This window comes from Oncorhynchus keta, chromosome 14 (genome assembly GCF_023373465.1).
Source record: "Oncorhynchus keta strain PuntledgeMale-10-30-2019 chromosome 14, Oket_V2, whole genome shotgun sequence".
Taxonomy (NCBI): Eukaryota; Metazoa; Chordata; class Actinopteri; order Salmoniformes; family Salmonidae; genus Oncorhynchus; species Oncorhynchus keta.
Genome location: NC_068434.1, coordinates 45,579,096 through 45,603,264, shown reverse-complemented (window position 1 = coordinate 45,603,264; position 24,169 = coordinate 45,579,096). Strand labels below are relative to the sequence as shown.

The 24,169-nt window shown below is 41.5% G+C and overlaps 1 protein-coding gene across 2 annotated transcripts; it reads left to right on the top strand.

Moving 5' to 3' along the window:
* Positions 1-422: 422 nt before the first annotated feature.
* LOC118394265 (kelch-like protein 20) lies at positions 423-23,032 on the top strand. Of its 2 annotated transcripts, none has more exons than XM_035787479.2 (8): positions 423-658; positions 4,600-4,737; positions 7,840-8,023; positions 9,814-9,957; positions 10,225-10,358; positions 21,407-21,618; positions 21,902-22,008; positions 22,283-23,032. In XM_035787479.2, the coding sequence occupies exons 2-8, from the start codon at positions 4,614-4,616 to the stop codon at positions 22,359-22,361; spliced, it is 984 nt and encodes a 327-aa protein (XP_035643372.1). In that variant the 5' UTR covers positions 423-658; positions 4,600-4,613; the 3' UTR covers positions 22,362-23,032. The 2 variants fall into 2 exon arrangements, with proteins under 2 accessions (XP_035643372.1, XP_035643371.1); XM_035787478.2 differs by lacking the exon at positions 423-658 and adding an exon at positions 1,789-2,049.
* The last annotated feature ends 1,137 nt before the right edge of the window (positions 23,033-24,169 follow it).

The window sequence follows — 24,169 nt, the reverse complement described above, 5'->3', positions numbered from 1 at the left end:
GGCGGTGGGACAGTAATACTAACCCTTTTCCTCTATTAAACTATATTAAATCCCTATTTTTCAGATTGTTTTAAACATAACTTTCCCTCATTCTGTTCAATATATAATATTTATTTCCATATGAAAACCACTGAAGAAAAACCACTGGCACTATACATGTGTGTTCCTTTCTTTCTGGCCAGAGTAAGGTTTTAATAGCTCAGCAGGGAGTACCTTATCATCTGCATTTTTCCACCTGTAAAATCTTATGACATTTAAGTGTCAACATTAACTTAATGTCCTCCACCGAACTCTTTGGCATCCTGAAAAATAAAAATAGTGCCCGGTTTACGATGTAAATGGAAAGACTAGATCCTTAGATAGACTACGCCTTGAGCTGGGTGCTGCCAAGGGCCGGGGTTGCATAAGTGACAACATTAAAGGCCTCTTACGAGGGTTTGGGGCTCATTGATGGTTCCCAGGACTTTGACTCAGGACTGTTGTGGGGCTTTGGGGAACATCTAAAAGAGGCTAAACTACTATTTACACCTGGAGAATAACAGGAACTAGATTCTACTTTCACACTTGATTATTTCAGACCTTGGGTGTCTGTCTTACAGGATTCATTTTACAGGCCTAGTTGAGTCTTTGGCCAATATACCGGAGGTGTTGTTTCCTGGTGAGTGTTGTCTATGTGTTAATTTCATTAATTTCTATTAAGACATTTTCTGCCAAGAGGATAAAACTCTTCCATCTTTCCCCAAAGTATGTCTATAAATGAGCATGTATGTATGTTTAGACGTTGTGAATGCTATGTTTTTTTTTTTAAATCTGCATGAATATTGAAATTCCCAAACTTGGTTCTGCTGTTTTACAGTCTAAGGCGTGTTGTAAAAGTCAATCCCTTGAGGCTGGCTGATGCACAATTCATATTTCATCCAGTATTGGCAGTTCATATTAACTGATACACTTGCTGCAAAGGTTAATTAACATTTGAACCTAATGTAAAAAATATGAGTAGGAGTTGGAAGCCAACTATACACCAATATGTTGTGTCACTGTCTGGCTCAGCAGATTTTTTTCAAAGCTGATTAAGCATAATGTCGATCTTACCCAGTGAACCACGTAGTCCAGCTACTTCACCATCTGCTCTGAACAGTAACTCTTTGGTCGGTAGTTGCCGCAATGGTGAAGCTATCTGCCGTGTGGGTAGATAACAGTGATACTGATCTGTTTTTTTTTAGACCCACATTAAAGGAAATATTCAGACAACTTTAGGTATTTCTGCGCTGTCCATAGAAATATAAATGGACATACAGGTCGCTATTGGAGCTTTAAGGGAGGATCAGGGAGAGTGACACGTTCAGAGCGAGAGCTGATAGGGTCAGGTCAGACAATAACAGCTCTATGCCCCTGTGACGATATGGTGACTATGAATTTCACCACTCCACAACTTTGTACTGTATCTCAAAAAGGACAAAAGGTCTCCAGTAGTGTCCAGCAATATAAAGTATATCTTCAACACAGAAACTCTCTATATCTCTTCTTCAATCCATCTCTTTACTCTACGTCTGTATGTATGACACCACCTGAACAGAGACATTCCTGTCGTTGCTCTTTGGAATAGAATCCGGTCAATTTAGATTCATACAGTGTCTAAAGAAGCATGAGGATTCTAAAGAAGCCTTAACGGGGGTTAGGGTTTCAGCAGGCTTTTGGGACGTATGAGTCAGGATGACACAGCTGGTGGCTGGCATGGCTGGTTGGGTAGGGTAGAAGGGGCAGACATCGATGTATCTCAGGGTAGAGGGGGCAGGCTCTGGCTCTGGCTCTTGGGGTTATCAGTATTCAACATTAGGGAGCAGCAAACTGAGCAATCTACTATATCAGTCAGTAGAATGGGAAATAACATAGACTTCAGGCAGCAGAAAGTGAGCTGAAGTGAACTATAGATCGACAAGACTGGTGAAGAGAGATTTGACTAGCTGTCAAGGTGTCAAAAGAAAATATAATGTTGCTGGAGACCTGACCTGAGAGCTGAGGTGACATTGGAGTGTACAATGAACAAGGGTAATTCTAGTAATTCTTGGAGTTGTGTGGTGAATGTGTGCATTTTTATGTGTGTAAGGAATGAATGACTGTCACTGTTCAGCATGTGGCAGAGCTTACAAACCATTACAGACTACAAATGGAAGCACCGCCGAGAGCTGCCCAGTGACACAAGCCTACCAGACGAGCTAAACTACTTCTATGCTTGCTTCGAGGCAAATAACACTGAAACATGCATGAGAGCACCAGCTGTTCCGAAAGACTATGTGATCACGCTCTCCGCAGCCGATGTAAGACCTTTAAACAAGTCAACATTCACAAGGCCGCAGGGCCAGATGGATTACCAGGACGTGTACTGCGAGCATGCGCTGACCAACTGGCAAGTGTCTTCACTGACATTTTCAACCTCTCCATGTCTGAGTCTGTAATATCAACATGTTTTAAGCAGACCACCGTACTGACTGTGACCAAGAACACTAAGGTAACCTGCCTAAATGACTACCGACCCGTAGCACTCACGTCTGTAGCCATGAAGTGCTTTGAAAGGCTGGTCATGGCTCACATCAACACCATTATCCCAGAAACCCTAGAACCACTCCAATTTGCAAACCGGCCCAAAAGATACACAGATGATGCAATCTCTATTGCACTCCACACTGCCCTATCCCACCTGGATAAAAGGAACACCTACAGTGGGGCAAAAAAGTATTTAGTCAGCCAACAATTGTGCAAGTTCTCCCACTTAAAAAGATGAGAGAGGCCTGTAATTTTCATCATAGGTACACTTCAACTATGATAGACAAAATGAGAAAAAAAATCCAGAAAATCACATTGTAGAATCTTTAATTCAATTATTTGCAAATTATGGTGGAAAATAAGTATTTTTTTCTCATTTTGTCTTAAACACCTCCCTCTGCAACTGGATCCTGGACTTCCTGACGGGCCGCGCCCAGGTGGTAAGGGTAGGTAACAACACATCTGCCATGCTGATCCTCAACACAGGTGCCCCTCAATGGTGCGTGTTCAGTCCCCTCTTGTACTCCCTGTTCACTCATGACTGCACGGCCAGGCACGACTCCAACACCATCATTAAGTTTGCCGATGACACAACAGTGGTAGGCCTGATAACCGACAACGATGAGACAGCCTATAAGGAGGAGGTCAGAGACCTGGCCATGTAGTGCCAGGACAACAACCTCTCCCTCAACTTGATCAAGACAAAGGAGATGATTGTGGACTTCAAGAAAAGAGGACCGAGCACACCCCCATTCTCAACGACGGGGTTTCAGTGGAGCAGGTTGAGAGCTTCAAGTTCCTTGGTGTCCACCTCACCAACAAACTAACATGGATCTAAGCACACCATGACAGTCGTGAAGAGGGCATGACAAAACCTATTCCCCCTCAGGAGACTGAAAAGATTTGGCATGGGTCCTCAGATCCTCAAAAGGTTCTACAGCTGCACCATCGAGAGCCTGGTTGCATCACTGCCTGGTATTACAACTGCTTAGCCCCCGGCCGTAAGGCACTACAGAGTGTAGTACGAACGGCCCAGTACATCACCGGGGCCAAGCTTTCTGCCATCCAGGACCTCTATACCAGGCGGTGTCAGAGGAAGGACCCAAAAATTGTCAGACTCCAGCCACCCTAATCATAGACTGTTCTCTCTGCTACCACACAGGAAGCGGTACCGGAGCGCCAAGTCTAGGTCCAAGAGGCTTCTAAACAGCTTCTACCCTCAAGCCATAAGACTCCTGAACACCTAATGAAATGGATACCCAGACTATTTGCATTCCCATTCTCTGTTGTTATCGTGTATGCATAGTCACTTTAATAACTACACCTACATGTACATATTACCTCAACTAACCGGTGCCCCTGCATATTGACTCTGTACCAGTGCCCCCCTGTACATCGTCTCGCTATTGTTATTTTATTGCTGATCTTTAATTACTTGTTACTTTTATTTATCTGTATTTTTTTTAAACTGCATTGTTGGTTAGGGGCTCGTAAGTAAGCATTTCACTATAAGGTCTACAACTGTTGTATTCGGCACATGTGACTAATACAATTTGATTTGATCTCTGAATATTAATGTGGATGTTTTCTAATCAGAGTTTCTTCTGCTTAAGAGAGACAGCACAATGATGAATGAGAAAAATGCAGTGATGTCTGCTGCGGAAAATGCCACAGTACAGAGACATTTTCCTGTTTCTCGGGATGAACTTTTTCGAAAGCTGAGAAATGTTATTCTTAATATAAATCAAGAATGATGAGTACAGTATGTTGGTATGTACAGGGTGTGCATATTTGCCCTATTGGTGACAGCCTATAAAGTCTGTAAGGAATCTGATATGAGTAAATACCAGGTAATTTGAAGATGGTAAACATAAATTATTACTAGCCATTACATGAACCTTCATTCTGATCCTGTGTGTGTGTGTGTGTGTGTGTGTGTGTGTGTGTGTGTGTGTGTGTGTGTGTGTGTGTGTGTGTGTGTGTGTGTGTGTGTGTGTGTGTGTGTGTGTGTGTGTGTGTGTGTGTGTGTGTGTGTGTGTGTGTGTGTGTGTGCAGACACACAGGAGGTCATGATTCACAAAGACAGACAAGGGGGTGTTGGTGGTCGCCATGGCATCCCGAGCTCCATGTCCCTGCACAGACAACACTCCAAACTCCCCCCTAAAGAGGTGTTCAACGACATCATGTACATAGGTCAGTAACTTCCCCTCAAAGAGGTGCTCAGTTATGTTCAATTTATGTGGACAGTTACTCTGCAGACTGCAGAGGTTATAGGTACCATACGTTAAGGAATATATGTTACCCATATACAGTTGAAGTCGGAAGTTTACATACACCTTAGCCAAATACATTTAAACTCAGTTTTTCACAATTTCTGATACTTAATCCTAGTAAAACATCCCTGTCTTGAGTCAGTTCACCACCATCAGGATCACCACTTTATTTTAAGAATGTGAAATGTCAGAATAATAGTAGAAAGAATGATTTATTTCAGCTTTTATTTCTTTCATCACATTCCCAGTGGGTCAGTGTCACGAATATTACCGAAGGTGACTCCCCTTCTTGTTCGGGTGGCGCTCGGCGGTCGTCGTCGCCGGTCTACTAGCTATCGCCGATCCGTTGTTCTGTGTTCCTTTAGTTCTGTCTAATTGGTATCATCTGTTTCTTGTTTGGTTGTTAGGGTAAGGTTATATATAGTTTGTTCAGCCCGCTTCTGTTTCGTGCGGGCTTGATCCTCTGTTTTGTAGTTTGAGTGTGTTTTTGTTTGCTTTTGGGTTTCACACTGTCCGTTTATATTTCTGATAATTTGTTTTCGTACTTTTGTTCATGTTATGTTTCCGGGACATTAAACCGTGTTTTTTCCCACATCTTTTGCTCTCTGCGCCTGACTCCACACCTCCTCACTCATTTATTGTAACAGTCAGATGTTTACATACACTCAATTAGTATTTGGTAGCATTGCCTTTAAAATGTTTAACTTGGGTCAAACGTTTCGGGTAGCTTTCCACAAGCTTCCCACAATAAGTTGGGTGAATTTTGGCCCATTCATCCTGACAGAGCTGGTGTAACTGAGTCAGGTTTTGCGACCAAGATTTAGCTTCCTGACTTGAGATGTTGCTTCAATATATCCACATAATTTTCCTGCCTCATGAAGCCATCTATTTTGTGACGTGCACCTGGCCCTCCTGCAGCAAAGCACCCCCACAACATGATGCTGCCACCCCTTGCTTCATGGCTGGGATGGTGTTCTTCGGCTTGCAAGCTTCCCTCTTTTTCCTCCAAACATAACAATGGTATTTATGGCCAAACAGTTCTATTTTTTGTTTTATCCGAGCAGAGGACATTTCTCCAAAAAGTACGATCTTTGTCCCCCTGTGCAGTTGCAAACCGTAGTCTGGCTTTTTTATGGCAGTTTTGGAGCAGTGGCTTCTTCCTTGCTGAAGGTTCAGGTTATGTCAATATTGGACTTATTTTACTGTGGATATAGATACTTTTGTACCTGTTTCCTCCAGCATCTTCACAAGGTCCTTTGCTGTTGTTCTGGGACTGACTTTCACTTTTTGCACCAAAGTACATTCATCCCTAGGAGACAGAACGCGTCTCCTTCCTGAGCAGTATGACCGATATGTGATCCCATAGTGTTTATACTTGCGTACTTTTGTTTGTAAAGATGAACGTGGTACCTTCAGGCTTTTGGAAATTGCTCCCAAGGATGAACCAGACTTGTGGAGGTCTACAATTTTTTTCTGAGGTCTTGGTTGATTTCTTTTGATTTTCCCATGATGTCAAGCAAAGAGGCACTGAGTTTGAAGGTAGGCCTTGAAACACATCCACAGGTACACACACCTCCAATTGACTCAAATGATGTCAATTAGCCTATCAGAAGCTTCTAAAGCCATGTCATCATATTATGGAACTTTCCAAGCTGTTTAAAGGCACAGTGAACTTAGTGTATGTAAAACTTCTGACCCGCTGGAATTGTGATACAGTGAATTATAAGTGAAATAACCTGTCTGTAAACAACTGTTGGAAAAATGACTTGTGTCATGCACAACGTAGATGTCCTAACCGACTTGCCAAAACTATAGTTTGTTAACAAGAAATGTGTGGAGTGGTTGAAAAACGGGTTTTAATGACTCCAACCTAAGTGTATGTAAACTTCCGACTTCAACTGTATTAAGGTAAATGCCATTGCATAACTCCAAAGGAAAGGTTGGATGCCAAATGTTATATGCAAGTATGTTTGTGTTTATGGCATGTCATGACAATTTGGATAAATGTGAAATCTTGTAGATTAGAATAAAAGTGCTTTTTGGTTTAAGGTTTAATTGGACATTAAAAATAACAAGGCGCCAAGAATCTTCATACAACTCAAATGCTTTTATTGTGGTAGCATGATCAGTGCAAGAACATCTTTTAACCTCTGATGCATTGTAAAAAATGTGACATGTTCTTGCAATGCCACGGGTAGGCAGATTACGTCTGGCGTTGGTTGATGTAAGAGTCAAAGTCACAGCCATCTTAGATTCAGTTTGACACTTGGTGGATATGATCACGGGGGCTGGCGGAAATATATTGAATTCAATAAATGTCAAGGAAGAACAAACTGCATCATATCTATCAACACATTTCTGAACTTCAGTCTGCAATACTTTTTGGGGTAAAGCACTGCAAATTGAACAGCATTATCTTTGTACTTTTAGTGCAGGGCCTCACTGGATATGTCCACTTGACATGGAGGAATGACACACCGTGTACCTCTTCTTTACAGTCACACGTCATACAGTAGTCAGGCAGCTGAGCTGGAAGATAGGACCAGGGCATTAAGTGCTAAGTGTTCAGGCCTGAAAGTGAGAGGGCGACACGTCATAAATTATCCCTACCCTCTGGCATTAAGGACTGGTATTTTTGGAGAGGACGGATCATATTAATTGTCTGAATAAGGAACTGTCGCTTATGAGTGTGAATGATGAACTAAAATAAACTCTGCGGTGTTTTTGAGAATGCAAACATTTTTTTATTCGTGCTTTAGATATCCTAGGCTAAACAGTTAGCAGTAAGTGAGTGAGCCTTACTTGTGAGCAGTCCTGATAATAGTGGGATTGAAAATAGACGGAATGATAGATAGTACTCGTTAAAGAACCTCAAAGAAACAGAGGAGCAATCATAAGGAAATCATTACAATTCTAATTATGAGTCTCAGTAGTACCAGGTAAATACAGGCCTGTCAATAAAGTAACAAACTCCTCAACTGGTTTCACTCACAAATGCATCTCTCCTTGTATCTCCTGTCAGTGGGCGGCTGGACCCAGGAGGACCCCTCCTGCCCAGTGGAACAGTTCTACCCCCTGGAGAATGAGTGGAAGAACATGGCCTCCATGGTCAATCACCGTGGTAACGTGGCCGTGTGCGGCCTGTATGGGAAGATCTACACAGTGGGCGGGTCTGATGGCGTCACCTACAAAAGCAATGTGGACAGGTAAAGGCGTTTTAAGATGGCTGCCCATAGAACTGTTGGTAATGCTTTACTTGTATTTCCTGTTTCAGCAGGTAGGCTACCATTTGTGTTTGTGTGGAGAGCGCCCGTCACATTGAACATTCTACTCCAAAACAATTTGCAAATGTTTGCTAATGTTTGCTCATGTCGCTAATGATTTCAAGCACACATTCTTAATGCTAGACATATCCTACATTGGTAATATAAAAGATCACACGCAAGAATAAATTACAACAAAGTTTATTAAAGTTTAAAAGCATCTGCTGACCTGTACTCACCACCGCAGACTGTTGATTTGAAGAGCGCTCACATAGTTATCCAGCAGGTGCACAGGTGATCAGTAATTAGAACATTATCTATGTTGAGGAATGTTTTTCTATGCATGCCTTTATTCATTTAAATGTTTGTGATATTATGTCCTGATATTTTGAAATGTAAATTTATAATGTATAAAATAATTATAAATGCATGTCACAGGTTTGACTCACATTTATAGTATGTGTGTAAATATATATTTCTAAATATTAAAAATTGGCCAAAAATATATTTTTAATTGCACATGTATTTACAGTGCATTGATATGATAACTGATAACTATTGACAGGTAATCTACCAGGAGGGTGGTCCCCCAGGGGGTCTGGAGGTTTGGGCTGAGTGGCTGGGTAGTCCGAGAGGAATCGTCAGGATTGGGGTGTTATTTTGATGGATCTGTGATAGATGTGGGGACAGGTTGTCAGCCTCTTAATAATCAGCAACCTGCGGCCCTGTGCTGAGTGATGACACTGGGGAGGGAGGCCTCTGCATGGTGGGGTAAAGGGGGTGAGGTGTGGGGATGGGGATGGGGATGGCATTATGTCTCAAGGAAAGATCCAGCACTTCTAAATTTCTACAGTATCACCCGCTTTCACAACCTTTTTAGTCTTAGACCAGGGTGACTTCTCCTCAAATCCCCCTCTCTCTACACCTGGCCCTGCATCTTCGTTATCTTGGCGAGGGAGTGCATGACTGCACACTTCAGGAGAAAAGGAAGATAATTGGGATACTATTCTGCAGACTAGCACTCCCCCTCTCTGCTTCACAATCTTCCACCTCCTAGAAGCTAGAGACAATCCCTTGAGGGCAGTGTTCCCTCCGAGCTCAACCTTTTCTTATTGGTCTGGACGGTTAATCCCATATGTCTGCTTGAAGGCAGAGCAGAGAAAGCAGAAAGCAGCAGAGAGCAGTAAAGAGTAGCATTCAAGCCCTGGGCTCTGGCTCTCATGGATCTCATCATTTGATTGCGCCTCATGCTGGGTTTCCCATTTTTTAAATAATATTTTTTTGTGATTTAGCAGACACTCTTATCCAGAGCGATTTACAGTTGTGAGTGCATGCATTTTTTAAAAACTTTTTTCCCATTTGAGCCCTGCAGGAGGGAAAGATGTGTCTCTGGCGTCAATCTGTGCTACTTCCGAATAATTAACTGATTGCATGCTCAAACTAATCCACTGTCACTCAATACAATTTTGGTTTCCAACTAAGGGTTTACTCTGCCACTTCTGCAGAAGAGCTATAATTTATGACACATCATTGACAGTTTATTTTGCCCCTCATACCTAAGTTAGTGTTTTGGGGATTTCTCTTTACTATCCCTAAACAGCGCGTTTCGGTCTTTTTGTATCACATTGATCGAGATGTTGATAACTAATTAATTATTAACAGCTAACTTTTACCAGCTTTATCTAAAACCTAAGGCTAAACCCCCCTTCTCTCTCCCTTCCCTACCTCTGCAGGTACGACCCACAAACTAATATCTGGAGTAACGACGTGACCCCACTGAGCAGCCCCCGCAGCGGAGTGTGTCTGGTGGAGATGGATGGATACCTGTACGCCCTTGGAGGGTATGACGGCATGGTCTGCACCAACACTGTTGAGAGGTATGGCCATATTATCATCAGTTGTTGCATGATGGTTGCAAGACAGACAAATAATAACAAAGGCCAGGGCCATGTCTAAATACTCCTGAGGTACTTCCTGTTTTCTGTGATTTGCCTGAATACGGACAGAGGAAAGGGAGAATTGAACGATGTATTTAAACATAGTTTCTGTGTGTCCGTCTAATTAATGTTCATATGAATCTTACTTTTGTTCTGGATACATAATATTTGTATATTGTATTGTATATTGTATATGTATTCCACCAGGTATAATCCCAAAATGAACAGCTGGACGAAGCAGGCTCCGATGCTGAGCCGGCGTTGTGGGGCAGCTGCTGCTGTGATGGAGGGTCAGCTGTACGTGATTGGAGGCAGCGATGGAGACGTACCCATGAACACAGGTATAAATAAAACAATAAGATTACAGATAGGCATACCCTACTCAACGTACAACATTAGGACGAGGGTTGCAAAAGCCTGGTACCTTTTCCTACATGACAGGCGTTTCCAGAAAACCAGATTGGAAGATTCCTGGAATCAGGAGGGAAGCAAGAAATGTGGAATCCCATCAACCAGGAATCCTGGAAAACCTGGGGAATTTTGGGAAAGTTTCCAGAGTTTTGGAACCCTAATTAGGACAGACTGTGTGGTTGACATGTGTCTGTGCTTCAGGGGTCTTTCGACGTCTGATCTCTGGACGCATCACAGGAAGGGTCCAGAGTTTGCCTTGGTGAGGTCATGTAGTCAGAATAAACTCCTGGTCCTACTTCCAGTATAAGTCATAAGGCCTCTACATTTTAAGGTTGTAGATGTTTGTTTACATTTGTTGCTATCCAGAGGAATTAATTTACTTTGAACCACTCTTCAAAATGTAGCAGAGTTTTGGTCATGCATAACAATGTGACATTTTATCTGGTACCATCACACACACACACACACACACACACACACACACACACACACACACACACACACACACACACACACACACAGAGACACACACACACACACACACACACACACACACACACACACACACACACACACACACACACACATATACAGACAGAGACACACACACACATACATACATTTACACACACACATACATACATTTACACACACACACACACACACACACACACACACACACACACACACACACACACACACACACACACACACACACACACACACACACACACACACACACACACACACACACACACACACACACACACACACACACACACACACACACACACACACACACATACTTGGACCCTCTGGGTCTGCCAGAAATACACATGGGAGGGTTGTGTTGTGCTGCCACTTGTCAGTACTAATTTCTGTCTGTGAAAATTCCCATAAGCATTTCAGCTTTCATAAAACCCAGACTCTAGGGGTTTTGCTAGACAGAGCACACACGGCTCGCACATTTGGTTCCTTGGAAGTTTTGGGGACGTATATGTTTTTTGTTTCACATTGGTTGTGGGATCCAAGCTATGCATTTGGTAAAACGGAATGTTTTTTAAAAGTTATGAAAACATAAGTGAAATTTTCACCTGTTTTGGAACATTCATTTTTAGGTTGCAGGAAGGTTCTGAGAATGTTTTACACTGTTTTCCTGAAAGTTTTCCTGGGAGGTTTTATTAACGCTCTGAAAACAAAAATTAGAGGTTATTTGATGGTAATTAAATAACATTCTGAGAACATACAGTATTCTAAATGTTGTGAATGTTTTGTTATGGATATTATTAATCATTTTCTTAAAGGTCCAGTGAAGTCAGAAACATGATTTTCCTGTGTTTTAAACACTGCTCAAAAAAATAAAGGGAACACTAAAATAACACATCCTAGATCCGAATGAATGAAATATTCTTATTAAATACTTTTTTCTTTACATAGTTGAATGTGCTGACAGAAAATCACACAAAAATTCTTAATGGAAATCAAATTTATCAACCCATGGAAGTCTGTATTTGGAGTCACACTCAAAATTAAAGTGGAAAACCACACTACAGGCTGATCCAACTTTGATGTAATGTCCTTAAAACAAGTCAAAATTAGGCTCAGTAGTGTGTGTGGCCTCCACGTGCCTGTATGACTTCCTACAACGCCTGGGCATGCTCCTGATGATCTCCTGAGGGATCTCCTCCCAGACCTGGACTAAAGCATCCGCCAACTCCTGGACTGTCTGTGGTGCAACGTGGCGTTGTTGGATGGAGCGAGACATGATGTCCCAGATGTGCTCAATTGGATTCAGGTCTGGGGAACGGTCGGGCCAGTCCATAGCATCAATGCATTCCTCTTGCAGGAACTTCTGACACACTCCAGCCACATGAGGTCTAGCATTGTCTTGCATTAGGATGAACCCAGGGCCAACCGCACCAGCATATGGTCTCACAAGGGGTCTGAGGATCTCATCTCGGTACCTAATGGCAGTTAGGCTACCTCTGGCGAGCACATGGAGGGCTGTGCGGCCCCCCAAAGAAATGCCACACCACACCATGACTGACCCACTGCCAAACCGGTCATGCTGGAGGATGTTGCAGGCAGCAGAACGTTCTCCACGGCGTCTCCAGACTGTCACGTCTGTCACATGTGCTCAGTGTGAACTTGCTTTCATCTGTGAAGAGCACAGGGCGCCAGTGGCGAATTTGCCAATATTGGTGTTCTCTGGCAAATGCCAAACGTCCTGCACGGTGTTGTGCTGTAAGCACAACCCCCACCTATGGACGTCGGGCCCTCATACCACCCTCATGGAGTCTGTTTCTGACCGTTTGAGTAGACACATGCACATTTGTGGCCTGCTGGAGGTCATGGGGCTGGCAGGGTAGCCTATTGGTTAGACCTTTGGACTAGTAACCGAAAGGTTGTAAGTTCGAATCCCCGAGCTGACAAGGTACAAATCTGTCGTTCTGCCCCTGAACAGGCAGTTAACCCACTGTTCCTAGGCCGTCATTGAAAATAAGAATTTGTTCTTAACTGACTTGCCTAATAAAATAAAGGTACATTTTTTTTTTATTAAAAAAATGAAGGGCTCTGGCAGTGCTCCTCCTGCTCCTCCTTGCACAAAGGCGGAGGTGGCGGTCCTGCTGCTGGGTTGTTGCACTCCTATGGCCTCCTCCACGTCTCCTGATGTAGTGGCCTGTAGTGGCCTGTCTCCTGGTAGCGCCTCCATGCTCTGGACACTACGCTGCCAGACACAGCAAACCTTCTTGCCACAGCTCGCATTGATGTGCCATCCTGGATGAGCTACACTATCTGAGCCAATTGTTTGGGTTGTAGACTCCGTCTCATGCTACCACTAGAGTGAAAGCACCTCCAGCATTCAAAAGTGACCAAAACATCAGCCAGGAAGGAACTGAGAAGTGGTCTGTGGTCACCACCTGCAGAACCACTCCTTTATTGGGGGTGTCTTGCTAATTGACTATAATTTCCACCTGTTGTCTATTCTATTTGCACAACAGCATGTGAAATTTGTCAATCAGTGTTGCTTCCTAAGTGGACAGTTTGATTTCACAGAAGTGTGATTGACTTGGAGTTACATTGTGTTGTTTACAGTTTTTCTCAGTCGCTTTGGTGCATTTTTCACATCATCCCTAACATCTGCAAAATAATAAGTGCATTTCTCAGAACAATTTGTACAAACTGCAATATACAATAGATATGTTTCTAAAGCTAGTCAGTCACAAAAAATCCTTAGTACATCTCTCAAAAGTAAATATTCATGCCAATGATCATGTCAGTGTCATCAGAATGATACGTAATTGAGTCATTGTTCACGAACAAGGTCGTCAAAATGTTTAGGCATGTTGTCAATGTAACTGTGTACTTTGACAGTATTGCCTGATGTAAACTTAGGCTACAGTTTGGATGACAGTTACTGTATTGAAAATGCACAAGGCTGCACTTCTATGGCATGTATCAATTTCAAAAGTACTATTTACATATTACTGTATGTGGGTTATTGATTGAAAGAGACTGGACAACCCAAGGGGCACAAAGGGAAAAAACTAAATTAGAAAGGAACACAGGAAACCACCCCTAAGGCACAACTTTGCCCGCAGCACTGTTGTGCTGTCTCTACACATCCAGATGTTCCTGTCTGTCGGCCCACATATTCTCATCCACATCACACCGGATATTTTCCCTTCCAATGCAACGTGGAAAGAATCTTTTGGAATGCCTTATCCATCCTCTGCAGGCGTCTACTGTGATGTCCTCACATGCTGCATCCATTGCAGCCAGCAGGGTCATCTGTGTATGTGGCTGACGATCGTACACCTTCCACCTCCATGCTGAAAATAACTCCTCAATTGGGTTAAGGAATGGTGAATAAGGTGGGAGGAATTATATGAGCATCCTCGGGTGGCTCACGAACCATTGCCTTATGATGTTTGATCGATGCAAACTCACATTATCACAAATGACCACATACTTAGGAAAAAATCCTCTCTAAGCAGACCCCTCTCATCATCAGGGATGAGAGCCCTGTAGAGAGTCTCTAAAAAGTTGAGTAGATGCTGAGTGTTGTATGGCCCTATAAGGGGGATTTTGGTTAGGACACATGGTGAGGACACACATCCGAAATAGTAGCACACATGGTGATTTTTCCTCCCTGTTGGCCTGGCAAATCCACAGTAGCTCTGTGACCGATGATGTTCCGACCCCGCCTTCTGCATTTGGTCAGGTTGAAGCCAGCCTCATCCACGTATACAAAGTTGTGAGAGGGTTCACTTGATTCCAACTCCATTATACGCTATATCCCAGAACACACAGTTGAATTTGTTTTAGTAAGGAAGAGTGACATAAAATGTACATATATTGCATGTTCCTTCCACAGCAATGGAAATGTGTGCAGTTTATGCTTACTGTACTATGTATCACTATAAAATGTTTTACCTGTACATACTGGTACCGTAGCTCCTTAACTCTGTCCTCATTCCTTTGGAATGGTACACGGTACAGCTGTTTCATACTCATCTGGTTTCTATGCAGCACCCTGTCGATGGTTGAGATGCTAACCGTATGGATGTTTTCAAAGACATCGTTGTCTTCTATAATGGTCCTTTGTATTTCCCTGAGTCTCATGGCATTGTTTACTCGGACCACGGTGTAAATAGCCTCCTCCTGTTGAGGTGTGAAAAGGCGTCCTCTGCCACCGGTTTGAGGTAATCTTGCAGTCCTATGTGGGGAAATGCAGTGATGCATCGCACACTTTCACATAGACAAAAACTATGCAAACACACATTTTACTGTAAAACATACAGGTGGGTGCATGTAAGGTGCAGTATGTATCTGTATAGAGTATATTTCTGTATGCTGTGAAATACAAGTGGACTACTGTAATATGAAGCATTGTAGGAAGTATACAGTATATTGCTTATATACAGTAACAGTGCACTGTACATTGGTGGACATACCTGTTCTCTCTTCGAAACGTTTGAACTATTGAGGACACGGTTGATCTCCCAATATTCGGCTGCACCCTTCGACCCGTCTCAGCCATTGTAAGGCCATGATTGACAACATGGTCTACAATAGTGGCCCTTATGTCATCAGATATGCGCCTATGTCCTCTTCTGCCTCTTCTGCCTCTTCCTCTGTTTTGCCTTCCACCACGCTTCCTTGCTCCTCTTCTTCCTCCTCTTATCTGTTGACCCTGTTCATTTCCTGGACCATCCATTATTGGAAAATTGCAACTCTATGTTGTGGTCTGTCTATATATGCTTGGCAATTGATTCTTCATGAGATGCAACTTTGAGCAATTTAGACAACTGGTTGATTGTTGGTTGAACTAACACTTTACATTCCTTCACGAGTGAGGGTCAATTTCACCTGCACGATTCATCAATTCACATTTTTGTACAAAAGGTCTAATAGAAATGTGTAAAACTATGCTTGACAGTTTATGACAAATAGTTCAACAATTTTGCATGTAATGGCTTATTCTAGATGTTTTGAGGGGTAAGACTATTCAACGGAGAACCATCTACTATATTTTGATCAACATGACATGAGCAATTGATAATGTGGAAAAAAGCTGACACTTGTACATTATCAAATGCAATTTGTTCAAAGGAATAAGAAATTGCTTTAATGATGTGCACAAGTGACTAGATGATTTGGAATTTGTACAAGTAGTATCGAGAATTGCACTTTTGATCTAAGAAATGCACCAAAGCGACTGAGAGAAACTGTAAGTGTTCCCTTTTTTTGAGCAGTGTATATATTTCCATATTATGAGGTTGGAATAATAATGTGAAATTGTGACATTTATTATAATGCCCTTTTTGTGTAAGAGACGTTTGAAAAGATTGCCTGAAATTTCTACCTGTTTTGTTGGGATGGATTTTTGGCCTGCCTGGTGACATTACCATGCGGTAAATTAGTTAATAGACCAATAAGAAGGCCTCCCAAGTGGTGCAGTGGTCAAATGTTGTGGCGTCAGTACAGCTGTGTCACAACCAGCCGTGACCGGGAGTCCCACAGGCCGGGCACAATTGGCACAGTGTTGTCCCGGTTAGGAGAGGGTTTGGCCGGGGGGGCATTATTTGGCTCATCACGCTCTAGCGACTCCTTGTGGCGGGCCGGGCGCATGCAGGCTGACTTTGGTCGTCAGGAACAGTGTTTCCTCTGACACATTGGTGCAGCTGGCTTCCGGGTTAAGTTTTCGGAGGACGCATGACTAGTCCTTCGCCTCTCCTGAGCCCGTTGGGGAGTTTCGGTGATGAGACAAGATCGTAATCACGAAATTGGGGAGAAGGGGGTAAAAATTACAACAAACTAAAAAGAAAAAGAGTTACAAACCTCTCTGCCAATAACTGCTACTCTGACCACTCCTAGACAGTCCCAGAATGTAGTAAAAATAAGACATTAAATAGAATTACATCCATGTGAACTTGTGTGAAATGACAAAGGGGTGTAATGGGTTCGCACTCAAAAAGATTTTGCGTAAAGCTTACTACATTATTCTGTTGTTTATTATTTTCACTGCATAGGGGATAGCGTACACAGACGTTTCAGCTTCACAGCCTTCTTCACAGCCTTCATTTATTTTAATTAAAAACTGCATTTTTAAAAAACAACAGACGAGCAGCAGGTGCTTCTAATCGGGGTTGCCACTCATCTGCCAATCAGGGATATTGATTTTTCTGGTCTACCTGTATACTTCTTTTCACAAAGAAATACAGAATTATAGGGTATGGGAGCAGGGACAAAAGGCAACTCACAAATTAATCGCCCCAGGTTACCCTTCACCTAAATACATCATATCAATTAATAATATAGCCCACAACAAAAGATATCAGGCAAAGCTGTTCATATGTGGGGCCAACTCATAAATGACATACAAAATCTGATATGGACATTATTCTTGTTTAACAGTCTAATTGTGGTTTATAGGAAGGAGGTGAAATCTAATTATTTGTTTAAACTGTGTGGAGATACAGAATTTAATTGATATAGCCACATGGCTTCTCTTTTGAGTAATGTGTTGTCATAGTCACCTCCTCTACATGATGGAAATAACTTTTTCAATCCCAACGCAATGCAATTCATTAAAATAATTATTTTTGTTCCATAGTTCTAGAGTGTCTCGCAACTGGCGAGGTGATATCTTGACATCTAATAGTGGATTTATGTTCTCCAAGGCGTACATTCAAGGCGCAGGAAGTTCTTCCAATATAAGTCTTATCACAAGAACCCTGTAACATATAAATAACTCCTTTAGTAGTGCAAGTTGTACATGACTTTATCTCATAGGTCCTAGACGTCTGATAGCATACAACGTTAGAGCATTTCCTTGTGGTGGCACAAGGGGTAAAAGATCTACAAGGGAAACATTATTTTATGAACGCCTATTTTCTCTCTCTGAAGACCTCTGATTTAACCAATATGTTTGATAGATTTCTTGATCATTTGTAGGTGAATAAAGGTGGATTCTGGAAGACAGAATTGAAAGAGGAGAAATGATAATATGTGCCAATGTTTATTGGCAATAGACTTGATGCCATTATGGCTATCATTGAAAGTAAGTACAGTATGAAGTTTACAGGAAACTGTTTATTCTGTTTTTGTTGAGATGCATTAAGAAACTGGCTTCTGTTCAAACAGTATTTTTTTTTTTTTTTTTTTTTTGCTTTATCAAGCCAGATATCGGGTTATCTTCTCAAGCGAAAACACTCAATGAGAGAATTTAGTTGTCTAACATATTCTCCCTCCGTGTCACAGACAACGCAGTCTATGAAGTTGGCTTACTGGTAAACGTCTTTTTAGGGGGATAACTATCAGCTCTCAATTTGGCATTTTTATCTATAGGTTTTCTGTAAACAAGTACATCTAAGAAATGTATAGAGTTAATGTTATTTTCCATAGTGAAGAATATTGATCGTACTCTAGAGTTCATTTAACTAAGAAATTCATTTAATTTAATATCGGAACCCGTCCAAATCATTAAAGCAATCATCTACAGTGCATTCCGATAATATTCAAACCCCTTCCCTTTTTCCACATTTTGTTAAATTACAGCCTCATTCTAAAATGGATTAAATAAAACAAATGTCCTCATCAATCTACACACAATGCCCCATAATGACAAAGCAAAACCATAATGTACATAACTATTCAGACCCTTTGCTATGAGACTTGAAATTGAGCTCAGGTGCATCCTGTTTCCATTGATCATCCTTGAGATGTTTTTACAACTTGATTGGAGTCCACCTGTGGTAAATTAATTGACTGGACATGATTTGGAAAGGCACATACGTGGGGCCAACTCATAAATGTCCCACAGTTGAGAGTGCATGTCAGAGCAAAATACAGGCCATGAGGTCGATGGAAATAGTCTGTAGAGCTCCGAGACATGATTCTGCCATGGCACAGATCTGGGGAAGGGTACCAAAACATTTCTGCAGCATTGAAGGTCCCCAAGAACACAGTGGCCTCCATCATTCTTAAATGGAAAAAGTTTGGAACCACCAAGATTCTTTCTAGAGCTGGCTTCCCGGTCAAACTGAGTAATCGGAGGAGAAGGGTCTTGGTCAGGGAGGTGACCCAGAACCCGATGGTCACTCGGACAGAGATCCAGAGTTCCTCTGTGGAGATGGGAGAACTTGGAGTTTGCCAAAAGGCACCTAAAGGACTCTCAGACCATAAGAAACTAGATTCTCTGGTCTGATGAAACCAAGATTTAACTCTTTGGCTTGATTGCCAAGCGTCATGTCTGGAGGAAACCTGGCACCATCCCTAAGGTGAAGCATGATGGTGGCAGCATCATGCTGTGGGGACGTTCTTCAGCAGCAGGGACTGGGAGACTAGTCAGGATTGAGGGAAAGGTGAACGGAGCAAAGTACAGAAAGATCCTTGAGGAAAACCTGCTCCAGAGAGCTCAGGACCTCAGACTGGGGTGAAGGTTCACCTTCCAACTGGACAATGACCCTAAGCACACAGCCAAGACAACACAGGAGTGGCTTCGGGACAAGTTTCTGAATGTCCTTGAGAGGCCCCGCCAGAACCCGGACTTGAACTGATCGATCATCTCTGGAGAGACCTGAAAATAGCTGTGCAGTGACACTCCCCATCCAACCTGACAGAGATTGAGAAGATATGCAGAGTAGTATGGAAGAAACTCTCCAAATACAGGTGTGCCAAGCTTGTAGTGTCATACCCAAGAAGACTCGAGGCTGTAATCCCTGCCAAAGGTGCTTCAACAAAGTACTGAGTAAAGGGTCTGAATACTTATGTAAATGTGATATTTCTGTTTTTTATTTTTATATCTAAAAACCTGTTTTTGCATTTTCATTACAGAGTATTATGTGTAGATTGATGAGGGGGATTATTTTTATATTCTATTTCAGAATAAAGCTTCAACGAAGCCAAATGTGGATCTGAATACTTTCCAAAAGCACTGTATATAGCGGGTCCAATATTTAACATAATCTTTGTAAGGATACTTACATAAATAAATAAAATGTGAATTTCCCCATGAAGAGATTTGCATAGTAGGGAGCTAGTGGAGTTCCCATTGCTGTTCCAAAAGTATGTACTGTAGATAATAATATGTATCAAATAGAAAATAGTTTTTAGTAAGCACTAGATGTGCAAGCTCAAACATATGATTTGTAGGCACATCACTTAAACGGTCAGAGAGGAAGGATTTCAAGGCTTCCATACCTCCATCATTCTAAATATTGGTATATAGCGATGAAACATTAAAAGTGACTAGACAATCTCATTCACTAATAACTGGTATACTTTGTAGTTTCATTATAAAATCATTGGTGTCTTTTCAAGAAGATAGCAACTGTTTGACTAATGGATCAATATGAAAGTCCACATAACAAGTCACTTTTTTTCTGATAGGGAGCCAATACCTGAAACGATAGGTCTTAATTGAGAGTCTGTGGTTGATTTGTGAACCTTAAACAGACCATAAATGATCGAAACGGTATGTTTTGGGACAGATATATATTTAAATTCCTGTTTTGTCCACCATTTATTTTGTAGTCCTTTATCGAGGACTTTATTTACTTCCGTTTTTTAGTTGGAGGTAAAATTGAAAATGTATTTATTGTAGAAAAAACATCATCCAACATGCTATAATTTTTTTATATCCATGTTATTAGAACTCACAATCCAACTTGTGTGGAATGTTCTGTGGAGGTACTGACATTTAAATAGAAGGATGAGGAAACCTGTAGGAAACATGTTGAAGTACTGACATTCCCACAGAAGAACGTTGTTTCTTAGCTTCTCGTAACAATCTGAGAACATGACTTTAAATAGAACCATGATGGAACCTGTAGGAAATGTTATACTGAAGTACTAACATTTCCACAGAAGAACGCTGTTTCTTAACGTTCTCAATTTTTTCCCGAACATTAACAATGTCAAACCATTTGGAGAACGTTCCTAGAACATTAATAAAAATGGAATTAAATGCAACAATGTCTTAACTTTTAGGAAACATTTTGTTAAAGTAATTCCTTAAATGTGCTGAGAATGTTCCTATGTTCCTAAACTATCCTGCACCATTCTCAGAAACTTGTGGGAAGGTTGTGTGAAAAATAACCATAGGACAACAACACTCTCACCAAGCTCTAAGAAACATATGGTTCTCAGAACGTTATAAGCTAGCTGGGCAAGAATCTGACAACAAAGGTTACAGTTACTGCGGGAAAACCAGTAAGAATCCAGTAAGAGTCCAATAACCTGTTTAATTCTATTTCAGTGAGATTTAGCCCACTAACCAGAAACAGATGAAGAAAACAACAATAATTGAATTGTGCTGTTGTGACAGTGTTATTGGTGCTGTCTCTGTATTATCCCCTAAAAGACACCATCCATGACCACGTTTGCCCTGTGTATTTTTTTAAGGTCCGTATGTATTTTGTGGGCTGTATCTGTTTATGACCTGTATATATCTGTTTTCTGTGATCCCCAGTGGAGCGTTTTAATCCCTTGGACGGGATATGGTATGTGTGCCCCCCCATGTTGACCGCTAGAGAGAACGCTGGCTGCTGTGTGTACCTGGGACGTCTGTTTGTGACCGGAGGACGGGATGACCTCAACCTGGAGCTCAGCGCGGCAGAGAAGTTTGATCCAGGCGCTCTGCGATGGACCCCCGTCAAACACATGAGGTGCAAGAGGAACAACGTAAGTGATTGGTCACACACACCCTTTTTGGCCACCGTCTTGGTTATTGGACGACTTCCCACAACAGTTCCCAGATCTCCCAAGATGCCCATTATTGTCTCTTAGCACACATCACTTCTAAGAGACAAAAATGACACACTTGTCAGATTTGGTTACTGGTGAATGTTGATGTCTGTAAGTGGGAAATTGTCTCATTGTTTATGATGATATCATCTTGCTGAGTCAACTTTTCACATTAGCTCTCGTGGCTCACTGGTGCTCCTATTCGGCCTGTCCTTTTCAGGTGTCCCTGATAGTGTTCAACGGGTCGCTGTTGGCTGTAGGAGGCTCGGATGGCGTTACCAATCTGAAAACAATAGAAGTATACAACCACGAGTCAAACACATGGAGGTACAGTATGTACCGTAATAGGTGGAGTGGGCACAACCAGTTGTATCTAGTCGATCAAGGAATACGCTTTACATTGTGGGAAGAGAAAGAACAGTAACTATTGTAGTTGTGCACTGCAGCTGCTTTTTAAGACTGTTCTATTTGCATACTCTCTGCGGCTCTGGCTGATCATCAGACTCTAATACATATTTTATGCAGTTAGACTGGGAGTATATTTCTTTGGGCTATTTTCTTCCGATAATAATGTAAGTCCTTCTCCCTGCTTTGTTTTCAGACACTTTGGGAGCATGAAGACAAAGCATCCAGGAGGCCATGTTGCCATGTTGAACACAAAACATGGTTACAGCCTGTAACTGGATATGGCGTTGATGGACAATAACATAAGGATTCATCATATGTATTATGATATTATTTATTTCTGATTGATAAAGTGTATGTCCAAGTAGTAATCATAACCACAAATATGATTTATACAATTATTTGACTATGTAACAGGACAATTACAGCGGGAAGCTGTATGGAATTTCTGCGACGGCAACTGACTCCTGTAAATAGTGTTGTGCTTCTTCAATAGAAATGGTTTATTGGTGGGTGTGTGCTGAAGGGAAAGGCAAGGATGGGAACATTGAAGGATGATTGAGAAAAGTCATTTAGAATGTGTGTGGCTGTGTCCCAAACGTCACCTTACCCAGCTAGCACATTTGGTTCCTTGGAAGTTGTGGGAATGTATGTTTTTGGTTTTACATTGGTCGTGGAAACGAAGCCATACCTTTCCTGACAGGTAAAACTGAAAGCTTTTCAAAAGTTCTGAGAACAGAAGTAAAAATGTTGCCTGTTCTGGGAACATTTATTTTTTTGTTTGCAGGGAGGTTCTGACTGAGAATGTTTTACTCTGGTTCCTTGAATGTTTTTCTGGGAGGTTTGTATTAATGCTCTGAGAACAGAAATTATAGGTTATTTGGAGATTTTTGAATAACTTCCTTAAAACTTTCAATTAATGTTTCAATAAAACTTAATAAAACTGCTAGCTTATTTTGGTCAACTGCATCCAGGGAGAAAGATATCTGTGAAAAAAATAGGTTTTAAAGGAAGATAAGTGAGTGATGGCTGAATAGTTGGCATGGGAAAGTTCTGAGTGGTTGAGAGGCTTTGAAAGTAATAACGCAGGAATCATCAAGCAGTCCCCCCCTAAGCATTGACAAAATATCCAGCATTTTAAGTAATGTTGCTGTTTTCTTAAGTGTTGTACCATTCATTCAGTTCAGTCTCAGTGTCTTCTTTTTCACAGAATAGGGTGTCAGGTAAAAACACGCTTTGGTGATGAAACTTCCTTACAGTATGTTATAAAATACATTTTACCAAGACAAATATGATTATTAATGTTCTGAATTGTCCAGTGGGGTCTTTCTCTAACATTTACTTAACAGCATATCCAACAAGTCGGAGTTTGTAACCTAATACGTCTGATATTAACAATAGGGTCCATCTAAGATGTAATCTCTCAGAGGAGTCAACCCTCAGGGTATCGATGCTGTCACCTATCAGAGAAAGAGTGGGGGTTCGAAAGGTGTGGGTGTTTAGAAAGAAACCATATTAGGAGAAATGGGGGGTTTCAAAAGGAACCATATAAGGAGAAGTGGGATTTCGAAAAGAACCATTTAAGGAGAAGTGGGAATTTCAAAAGGAGTCAACACTAGAAGCGCTGGAATTCCATAACTACTCGAACCGCCATGACTTGATATTTCAATTATTATTATTATTTAAATATTAAATTATAAATAATACATTGTAAAAGTAATGCATTTTGTACAAGTTACAGTAGCTAACGTTCGCTAGCATTTGCATTTATGAAAAACTTAAGGTTACATACATGGCTAAGGGTAGGTAACAATCAAAGACACAGCTCACAGTGAGTGAATAGACATGAATAGACAATTCCTTACTGTCATCTCTGCAGACTATGACTAATGTCCAATAAACCAAATGGCATCTTGAATGGCACATTTTCCAGTGGTGGAAAAAGTACCCAATTGTTGTCAAGTAAAGATACCTTAATAGAAAATGACTCAAGTAAAAGCGAGTCACCCAGTAAAATACTACGACTTGAGTCAAAGTCTAAAAGTATTTGGTTTGAAATATACTTAAGTATCAAAAGTAAATG

Coding starts and splice junctions, on each gene's coding strand:
- LOC118394265 (XM_035787478.2), top strand. Junction 4,738..7,839: donor CAACGACATCATGTACATAG/GTCAGTAACTTC, acceptor ATCTCCTGTCAG/TGGGCGGCTGGACCCAGGAG. Junction 22,009..22,282: donor CACGAGTCAAACACATGGAG/GTACAGTATGTA, acceptor CTTTGTTTTCAG/ACACTTTGGGAGCATGAAGA.